This window comes from Adiantum capillus-veneris, chromosome 6 (assembly GCF_014529385.1).
Source record: "Adiantum capillus-veneris isolate H3 chromosome 6, ASM1452938v2, whole genome shotgun sequence".
In the NCBI taxonomy this organism is placed as follows: Eukaryota; Viridiplantae; Streptophyta; class Polypodiopsida; order Polypodiales; family Pteridaceae; genus Adiantum; species Adiantum capillus-veneris.
In genome coordinates this window covers 46,232,331-46,243,532 of record NC_140936.1, presented here as the reverse complement: position 1 = coordinate 46,243,532, position 11,202 = coordinate 46,232,331, and the positions used below count along the sequence as shown (strand labels likewise).

The window sequence follows — 11,202 nt, the reverse complement described above, 5'->3', positions numbered from 1 at the left end:
GAAGATGCTAGATGGATGCAAGGAATATAGCTTAAGGATAGTATGAACCTTGTCAATGCTTACAATGCGACATTAGAGTAAGCAAATGTACAAATTTCGTTTAAATGACTCATGTTTTTGTCTTATAAGACTAGTCCTCTTTGTAATTGTGCACAATTTAACTAGTATACATGCTTAGAATCATGTTTGTGATGACGACGTCTCTCAAACACCAAGTAGAATTTTTCACTCTACTTTGGGAGAATGAAATGGGCCAAAGAGCAGACATGCTTGCGGCAGCTATGTCTCCCAAGCACCAAATGGATTAGTCATCCATCTTGGAAAGATGTTGTAGGGTAAAAAGGGATCCTCTACCCGCTAAGTAAAATTGATTAATGACTATGGATTTATCTCTTCTACCTCATAGTCGAGGACGACTATGATTTCAAGAGAGAGGTAATGTCATAACAACTAATATCTAACCAACCCAGATGATTTTCTCATATTAAAGTGATCACTTAATATGGGAGAATAAACGGGAACAAGGGTTAAGATATTGAGGTGTGCTTATAGATCTATCTCAACACGGGGCCAATAGAAAAGAGGCCCAAATGAGAGATGGTCTATCAAAGAGCAAGGCTAACCAATGGAGCATAAGACCTTAGGGTTAGCTTCATTGAAGACCTCCAATAATGTGTGTAAAAGTCCTTTGACCTTAGGTAAGCTAGGGCTGAGCTTGAGGCGGGAACCCGACCCAGCTCGAGGTGCTTGTTTGATGACTAAGGTGCTTGAGCTGCTTGAAATGCTTGATGATTGAGGTGCTTGATGATTGAGATGCTTGAGGTGCTTGACATGCTTGAGATGCTAGGGTTGTACTTGAGGTGAGAACCCAGTCCAAGCTTAAAGTGATTAAGGGCCAAGCTTGTGGTGGGAACTGGGCCTATGCATGAGGGGCTTGAGGTGTCAAAAAGTCAAAGATTCAATTCCTACAAGGAGGGGGCGATCCCTACATGAGGGGGGATGAGAGAGAACACGCACACACTCACACAAGGCATGCATGATACAAAGAAAGCAGAAGGGAAACTTGTCAAGTTACTCCTCATGTTGCCCTCATGGTGTGCATGAAGCCTATTGGTTGGCCACCTAAGGGGTCCAATGGTAATTTAGGAGATTTAATTAATTGGACCAATCCGGTAAAGGGGTAAAGGGGGACACTTGTCCCAAGGCTAAAGGGGGATGAGTTGCAGTTGCCCAATCCGGTACAGATCTGCAATCGACTTAAACTTCAAAGTGCCATAACTTCTTCACCGTGGCTCCAATCGACGAGCCGTAAAGACAGGCCGGTAGAGCACATCAAGCACTACAATTCTAGATCATAATCTCTCATATGTGGTCACTGTAAGCATACTCATTCTTGGAATCATTGAGGCATCTATTGGCCCTTATAAGCCGCATATGGCATACATTAATCATTAAGCTTGGCATGTTATCAAGCCCTGATCACAACTCAATAAATGTGTAGGCTTCAAAGAAGCTTATCTTGCATTTCTCTACTCTTTTTCTCTTCATGGAAGCGGAGCTGCATGACATCAAAGATGTCAGGGGATATGTGCTCGTTACGTGAGCCGGGCAGGCACCTCGCCTCTGGCTGTGGGAGGTGTGAAAGAGAGAGAACAAGAGACACTGACAACTCTGGCAATCACCGCAATCATCAATTAATTGAATAATACTTTGAGTACAACTTAGTCTAACCAAGGCGGGCTGTTAACACCGTCGTCACTTGGATCATTTGCTAACTAGGAGTTTAAGCTCCCGATTTACTGAATTAACCGGGTCGTTAACGACACGGGGATTAACAATTATTTAATCAATCTCTAGTTGATGACAGTGATGGTAATAAACTCTTGTCGCTTCATCTGCTTCGAGTTTCCTTAGATTTAGCAAGCTTCAAATTTGCCAATTATTTCGCAGCTTCATGCTCCTTATGCTTTGCACTGGCTTAATTGCCGCTCACAGCTTTTAACTTCTTCCTGCTCTTCAATTGCTAGACGAAACTTTATCCCTTGCTTGGTTGCCTTGACTAGGCTCTTCCCGTCCTTCTTGTGCTTCGACCGAGTTCTCCTTCTCAAGCTTGTTTTTGCTTACTTTAAATTTCCCGCCTTAGTTGCTTCACCACTTTTCTCCCGCTCCGCCTTCCTTACTTCACCAAGGTTGAAAGTGAGAGAGAAAGACTTTGTCTTTCCTTGGTTACCCTATTACCCTTGTTCGACTCTTCGTTAATTGCCCTTCGATGCTTCTTGATTGCCGAGGTCGAGAGCGAGAGAGAGTATAGCCTTTGCCTTGCCTCTCAATGCTTTGTAGTAGCCGACGATGAGTCGAGAGCGAGAGAAAGAGAGCCCGAAAACATTTTTCTTCTCCTCAGTCTCCATTTCTTGCTTTCTTGCTCCTCCCGTAAACCCTTCGAGAGATTTCAATTATCCTCCTTGAGGTCGGCATAGAGAGACAGAGAGAGAGAGAGAGAGAGAGAGAGAGAGAGAGAGAGAGAGAGAGAGAGAGAGAGAGAGAGAGAGAGAGAGAGAGAGAGATAAGATTTTATTATCGTCCTCGGAGGTCAAATATGACCTATGGGACCAAAGTCACATGTGATGTAGTATGTGTATGGTTGATGAGTGACTCTCGATGCTCCAAAATTGTAGTGATGAGAGTCGCAATAGAGAACCCACACTTTGGCTGGGAGAGGAAAGTGTGTAGGTCTAAGTTATGGCTGAAAATGTGAGAGAAGCAAGTTCGGATGTGATCAAAAGCTGAGCACTCTAGTAGTGTGTGGTACTTAGACTCTCGAACTTGCAGTGAGCATAATGTGCACAATCGATTTGACTCTTCTCCATTGCCCCAACGCCCTATCTCGCATCGAAGGAAATGGGAGCTAAGCCGAATTGCTACGATATTGCGTATCGCGGACAAGGGAATAGGCTCAAGCATGTAAGTGTGATTACGGTTTCCTCTCTCAGCGAAGAACATGGTTTTGTAGTTGGGGGCAATATAGGTGGTGTAATGTATGAAGCGTGACCCACCGGATTTCTCCCAAGCCGTAATACATTGGCGTTGTAGAAAAGCTTCATTCACTTGAGAGTCAATTGAAGCATCATGTAGCAAGTGTAATGCATCCCATTTCCCAAACCACTTCTTTATGTCTTGCATCCATCCCGTGCTCAAGATCTTGCTTTTATGCGTCTTTTGAACTTTTTTGTTTGCTTCCCATGCAATTGTAGGAAGTCGATGTGAGGGGTTTTGACGCATCTTTATCATGTACTCCACAACCCTTTCCATGCCCATAACCTCAATTGGAAGAGATCCCGACTCAAGAAGTAGGAGCATATATGGTGTTTGTGTCTTAACATGGAGAAAGTTTGTAAGAAAACGCTTTTAGACATTCTCAAACTCTTTCCAAGTAGACTTTGAGATGCTCCCGCCCCACACTTCAACTCCATAAAGAAGAACCGGTGTCACCAATGCATCAAAAAGATACTTCTTGAGAACCCAACACTTGATGTTTCCCGCATTACACATGTTCTCAAATGCATAATATGCTCTCTTTCCCGCATCCAAACGATGCATAGCACATTCATGCCACTTGTGATTGGATGGAACCTCAAGGCCAAGGTACTTAAAGCTCTCAACAACTTCAAGTGTCTTGTTGTTGTACACAATGCATGGCTTCTCCTTATGGTTGGTTTTCACAAGCATAACCTTTGTTTTGGATTCATTTACAATCAGCCCACTATGCAAGCAAAAGTTCTCAAGGACAACCATAAGCTTTTGTGCATCTTCTAAAGTGTGTGCTAGAAGCACTACATCATCCGCATACAACAAAAGCATGATTATCGCATTGCAAATAGTGACCTCTTCAATGCCTTCTTCTTGCATAAAGTCAAGTACCATTTGTTCCAATTGATCGATGCATAGACCAAAGAGACTTGGTGACAACGGACATCCATGTTTAACCTCAATAGTGCTTACAATTTTTTTTTGAAATTGCTTTTCCCATGCGCAATTGACAAATCACCTTCTCATAGATTCGAGAAACCGCAAGCATAAACTCACTTGGCACTTGGAGTTCTTCCATCCTTCTCCACAAATTGTTACGTGGAATCATATCAAAGGCTTTTTTAAAGTCCACAAAATAACAATACAATCGATTGCCTTTCAACCAACTTTCTTCTATGAGAACACGAAGAGTGACAAGATGATCAATGGTGCTATGGCATTGCCAAAAACCCGCTTGTCCCTTTGCACGCTTGTCATTATCTTCAGCCCAATCACTCAATTTCATCTCCATTATGCACTCAAACAACTTTGCCATAAGAGACCCAATCATTATAGTCCGGTAGTTGTTTACATTCTTTACATCCCCTCCTTTATGCAAAGGCTTAACCCAATCAATACTCCAATCATAAGGCATACCATGTTGAAGTGCAAGGTTGAACATATCACACATCAACTCATGGGTAAAATCTCCCGTCCATTTGATCATCTCCGGCTTGATACCTTGAAGATCTCCCGCTTTGCGAGTGGCCAACTTTTCAAGCCCACCGCATACATCCTCAATAGTAAAAAAAGAGGGAATACATGGGAGTGAACCATAAAATGGAAATTTTTCAGCATTTGCTTGCTCATATAATTGCCTACAATGTGTGTACATATCCAAAGACTCAATTTACCAAAATTCTCAACCCGCTTGCCCCTCAAGTTTCTCCAAAATCTTCCACATGCATGTGCCTTTTCTTGGACTTGAAAAAGTTGTTGCTTTACTTCCCATCTTCTTCTCTTCTTTTGAATCAATGCCTCGTATGTATGCAAATGACTTTGATAATTTTCTTTGTCCATTGTTGCATCAAGCTTTATCAAGGACTTTTGAGCATCTTGACATTCTTATCAAACCACCTTTTGCGTGATCTATCTTTGTTGATACCATGGAGATGCTTTATAGCAAAGCATTCTTCGACACAAGAACAAATAACTTTCTTGAAAGCTTCCCATTTAATTTCCAATGGTGCATCATATTGAAGCTTCCTCATCCATAATTTTTGCTCAACCATCTCAATGTACATTGGTGCCTGTTTGAAATCCACACACAGTGATAATTTCTCTTTCCTTTGGCTGATATTATAATGCTTAGTTGCTTCTCCACATGAAAGGTCAATACATAAGGTGCGATAGTCGGATTCCGGGGTCCATTGGCCAAACATAAAACTCTTTATATGATACATGATGGCTTTGGAGAGTAGCATATAGTCAATCACACTGTCCCCATTATGTCTCCTACATGTAAATCCATTGGTTCCACTCCACAAAGATACACCAATGTCAATGAGCATACCCGTACTATTACACATGTGTAAAATTAACCTTCCATAGTGATCCGGCTCTTTCTCATCCATTGAAGAACGATCATACAAGTGAACTTCCTCCAACTCCCTTGAAATGTATGGCATATCAAATTGTTGAGTATACAACAAAAGCATGATTACCGCATTGCAAATAGTGACCTCTTCAATGCCTTCTTCTTGCATAAAGTCAAGTACCATTTATTCCAATTGATCGATGCATAGACCAAAGAGAGTTGGTGACAATGGACATCCTTGTTTAACCCCAATAGTGCTTACAAAAATTTTTGAAATTTCTCTTCCTATGCGCAATTGACAAATCACCTTCTCATAGATTCGAGAAACCGCAAGCATAAACTCACTTGGCACTTGGAGTTCTTCCATCCTTCTCCACAAATTGTTACGTGGAATCATATCAAAGGCTTTCTTAAAGTCCACAAAACAAAAATACAATCGCTTGCCTTTCAACTGACTTTCCTCCATGAGAACACGAAGAGTGACAAGATGATCAATGGTGCTATGGCATCGACGAAAACCCGCTTGTCCCTTTGCACACTTGTCATTCTATTCAGCCCAATCACTCAATTTCATCTCCATTATGCACCCAAACAACTTTGCCATAAGAGACCCAATCATTATAGTCCGGTAGTTGCTTACATTCTTTACATCCCCTCCTTTATGCAAAGGCTTAACCCAATTAGTACTCCAATCATAAGGCATACCATGTTGAAGTGCAAGGTTGAACATATCACACATCCACTCATGGGTAAAATCTCCCGTCCATTTGATCATCTCCGGCTTGATACCTTGAAGATCTCCTCCTTTGCGAGTGGCCAACTTTTGAAGCCCACCGCATACATCCTCAATACTAAAAAACGACGGCATACATGGGAGTGAACCATAAAATGGCATTTTTTCAGTATTTGCTTGCTCATATAATTTCCTACAATGTGTGTACATATCCACTAGACTCAAGTTACCAAAATTCTCAACCCGCTTGTCTCTCAAGTTTCTCCAAAATCTTCCACATGCATGTGCCTTTTCTTGGACTTGAAATTCTTGTTGCTTTACTTCCCATCTTCTTCTCTTCTTTTGAATCAATGCCTTGTATGTATGCAAATGACTTTGATAGTTGTCTTTGTCCATAGTTGCATCAAGATTTATCAAGGACTTTCGAGCATCTTGACATTCTTTATCAAACCTCCTTTTGCGTGATCTATCTTTGTTGATACCATGGAGATGCTTTATGGCAAAGAATTCTTCCGCACAAGAACAAATAGCTTTCTTGAAAGCTTCCCATTTAGTTTCCAACGGTGCATCACATTGAAGCTTTGTCATCCATAATTTTTGCTCAACCATTTCAATGTACATTGGTGCCCGTTTGAAATCCATACATAGTGATAACTTCTCTTTCCTTTGGCTGAGATTATCATGCTTAGTTGCTTCTCCACATGAAAGGTCAATACATAAGGTGCGATGGTCGGATTCCGGGGTCCATTGACCAAACATAAAACTCTTTATGCGATACATGATGGCTTCAGAGAGTAGCATATAGTCAATCACACTATCCCCATTATGTCTCCTACATGTAAATCCATTGGTTCCACTCCACAAAGATACACCATTGGCAATGAGCATACCCGTGCTATTACACATGTGTAAAAGTAACTTTCCATAGTGATCCGGCTCTTTCTCATCCATTGAAGTACGATCATACAAGTGAACTTCCTACAACTCCCTTGAAATGTATGGCATATCAAATTGTTGAGTACATGTTGCAATGTTTTTGTGCGAGCATTCATATCCCCAAATACAATAACATCACCTTCACCTTTGAAATAAGCAATGTTCTCTTCCAAATCAGAAAATGGTTGATCTCTATCCATGCAAGCATAAAAGGGAGAATCATGATGAGGAATGTAGCAACCGGCTACAAAAATGGGTGCTCTTTTTGGTGTCATAATTTTCAGCCATACATAACGTTTGTACTTGTCATCTTTCACAATTGATACAAAATCTTCCAATCCTTTCTTAACCATACATGCTAACCCTCCTTGTCCTCTTCGTTGCTTGAGATTCTTTGACCACATCAATGAATGTACATTGTAATCCTCCAAGCCGTTAATCCTTTGTGTATCATGCTCCCAAGTTTCAACAAGAAGTACAACATCGGCTTTGCTTGTTATTTCATCAATGCTAGCCCCCGCATTCCATGGGTATCCATTACAATTCCAAAAGCATATTTTCAATTGTAACTCGGTCTCATAGGTCACGGATCCCTATTTGCTTGAGAGACTTGCCTCCTACTTGGGCATATTTTCTTCATGAGAGATCTCCTTGTTTTTATTATTCTTTTCCTCATATGCCTTGCGACGTATATTTTGTTGCTTAATAGTGCGATCTTCACATACAAAACATTTTGTATCCCTCAAATAGATCCAACTATTATCAAGGATAATCTTTCGCTTGGTCTCATCCGGCATGGTGCATACAATTGGCCGTTCTCCCGAGCGAGGAGCTCCTTGCTTCCCCACTCTATGTGCTCCATAGACCATAACTCCGGACATGCCAAAGTGGGTTTTGAAGAAATCTTCAATAACAATGGCAAGAGAAGGAGGTGTCTCTAACTTCTCTTCGGGAATTCCACGAATAACAATGTTCTTGGAATGTCGCACCCGTTCCTTCAACTCCTCCACATCCACATTCTCAACATTCTTTGTTTGAACCATAGCTTGCATGAGTGAGGAATTAGAAACCACATTGCTACCACATACATCAGCCCAAGACTTGTTTGTGCATACATTTTTCATGTCGCATACATCCCGGCTCATAGTGTCAAATTTCTCCTCTTTCAATACATGGTCATGCTCTACTTTTCTCATCCGCTCCTTCAAAGCATTCAAGTCCACAAGAGAGCGTTTACATTCCTTGACTTCCTCTTCAAGTTGCATCAAACGTGTTGTTTGCATCTCAAGTGTCCTCTTGAGATTCTCATTCTCAACCACTAGTACCCTTAGTGTGCCATTCTTCATTGCAAGAGCTCGTAAGTCTTCGCCTTGTTTGTTTACGGTCTCTTGCAATGATACCAAGTACGCCATGATCATGGTTTCCGATGTCGTTGGTTGGGTGGTTGTGTTGCTATCTCCACACTTAGGAGATTTTGGATCATTTTCCACAATGGTTGTGGACCTTGTTGAAGAAGAAGAACCCTTGCGAGTGCCGGAAGACATTGTATGTAAAATAGGAGATGAGAATCAATTTTGTTGAACTTGTTCACTTCGGAAATGCTGCTACAAAAACGCCTTCCATAACTCTGAAAATTTATGTCTTTACATCAATGCGTAGAGGACTTTGTGCTCTTCGATTGAGGCTATAGATCACCCAAATCGGAGTTCGGATGAAGAAGTTATGATCAAAAGAGTGGACTGCTGTCTACTAGGTCAAAAAACGGTTGCGTTTTTTTTTAGAGAGAGAGAGAGAGAGAGAGAGAGAGAGAGAGAGAGAGAGAGAGAGAGAGAGATGCTTGCCCTTTCAGTATGCAAGCCCTCTTCCTACTCGAGAACGAGATAGAGATAGAGCGAGAGCTCACTCGCCTACCTATTCTCCTTCTCTTCACGCCCTCATGCCCTCCTCCTCTTCTTCGAACAACTAACTCTTCTCTTCGTTGATCCCTTTTCTTATAATAGCCCTTCTTTGCTTTTGTTTTTTTTGCCCCACCACACAGTCACGACGCCGTGACTGACGTGGCGTGGAAGCAATAACGATGACGTGGTAGGCGAATTTGACCAGCATGAGAGTCGGCGGTACTGATGCCGAATGAGGTCGCCAAGGCTCTCTCTGCACTTCTCGCTTCAGGAGCGAACCCGCTAGAGAAGCGCAGCGCCCGGTACAAGCCCTCTTCTCCCTGCCTGCGCTCATCCCGTTTTCTGAACGCCATGGCCTCCCATTATTTTGTTCACACCACCCTTTTAAAATAGGGTGGCCATTGAACCTCATGTGGACGGCCACTTTGGGCACCACACTTAGCATACATGTCCACTAAAGCCGTCCCAAGAATGATATCTTCTTGTAATAGTCCACTTCTCCCAATCTCTACATGTATCTCGTCACCTTTCTCAACTGCTCCAATGCTCCCACAGGCTTTTAGGATGCAAATGTAAGTAGCTGTATTAGAGGAAATCCCCTCTTTTTGCATCCATCCAAAATAGCTCAATGCTTCATGACCAAGCCCACTCTGAGCATATGCACCAATAAGTGCATTCCATGTGACAACATTCCTTGCTGGGAGGTCATCAAACAGTTTTCTGGCTTTTGTGAGTGCACCACATTTTGCATACATGGTAAGTAATGCATTTCCAAGCAAAATTTCCTCTTCAAGCAACCCCCTATCAAGAATTTCAGCATGTATTTTTGTGCACATCTGTAGGTCCTTTTGTTTGCTACAAGACTTGATAATGTCGAAAAGAGCTCGAAAATCTTCAGTTGTCCTTCCGTACGTCAATTTGGTTTTACCCGATCCTCCTTCCATGCAAGGTGGGTTTCGCTCGTTTCTTAGCCTTGATGGATCCTAAAGCACTTGCTGCTCCTACATATCAAAACCTGAATAAAGCTAAAAAATTCCCGGATGGCACTCCGACCGAGCCGACTAGACTGGCATGGAACCGGCCCCTGGTGAATCTTTAACGGCCAGTATCTTGGCAATCGGAACTCCGATCGCTGATCTGCAAAGACCAACACGCTCCACAAAGTGAGCACTTCAGGCCCGTGTATTCATTCCATTTTTGTCACCTCAGCTGCAGTTGCCCAATCCGGTACGGATCTGCAATCGACTTAAACTTCAAAGTGCCATAACTTCTTCACTGTGGCTCCAATCGAGGAGCCATAAAGACAGGCCGGTAGAGCACTTCAAGCACTACAATTCTAGATCATAATCTCTCATATGTGGTCACTGCAAGCATACTCATTTTTGGCATCATTGAGGTATCTATTGGCCCTTATAAGCCGCATATGGCATACATTAATCATTAAGCTTGGCCTATTATCAAGCCTTGATCACTACTCAATAAATGTGTAGGCTTCAAAGAAGCTTATCTTGCATTTCTCTACTCATTAGGAAATTTCAGAGGTCATTTGGAGGGCCATATGAAGAGAGAGAAAAATAGAGCGCGTCCAATGAGCACGAAGGCTACGTTACGTAGGAAAGTACGTGGAAAGACTCAGAAAATAGGAGAATAGCATAAAACTTTCATGAATCTAGGATTGTAGCATCGTAATTTCCTTCCTTTTACCGAGCTTTTAGGTGCTTGCATGTGGTCCCACTTCTGATATTCTCTTATGGTCATTAACGTACTGGAGGGTGACCATTAAGCCCGCACAAGATATTGGAATTTTAAAACACTTTCCCTCCATTAGAATGCTTTCAAAGTGAATCTCCCTCTACTAAAGCTTTTCTCTGAGAGCTATGGCTTCCGCGTCTTCTCGCCCAAGAAGCTCCAGGTGTTTACTGTCTCTCACACCAACAACCAACAGCTGCACTTTGCCTAGAAGGCCAAGTAGTAGCATATCCTCAATTACAATATCAACTTCAATAAGTGCAGAGAACCAATGGGTTGGACAAAGGATAAACAAAGGTTCATGGGTCCTCATGCAACCAAGAAGACCCAAGAGGTCTAGTGGTATCAACGTTTACCGCTCAGCATGGAAGGCCAGAGTGTTGGATTTCAAAGTTGAAATCGGCAAAAGATCTGTAAAGGAAGTTCTTGTTCATCATGTGTTTACCCATCCAGAGGTGATAGCAAATGGTGGAAATGTATCAGATATACATCAACCACGTTGC

The 11,202-nt window shown here is 42.2% G+C and overlaps 1 protein-coding gene across 1 annotated transcript; it reads right to left on the bottom strand.

Annotated features, from left to right (window-relative positions):
- Positions 1–9,321: 9,321 nt before the first annotated feature.
- LOC147455452 (pentatricopeptide repeat-containing protein At4g18520, chloroplastic-like) lies at positions 9,322–9,894 on the bottom strand. The gene has a single exon (XM_086513715.1). It carries the CDS (start codon positions 9,892–9,894, stop codon positions 9,322–9,324), a length of 573 nt encoding a protein of 190 aa, XP_086369841.1.
- Between the last annotated feature and the right edge of the window lie 1,308 nt (positions 9,895–11,202).

Excerpts from the sequence above, each read along its gene's own strand:
- LOC147455452 (XM_086513715.1), bottom strand. The coding sequence starts at position 9,894 with ATGGAAGGAGGATCGGGTAAAACCAAATTGACGTACGGAAGGACAACT.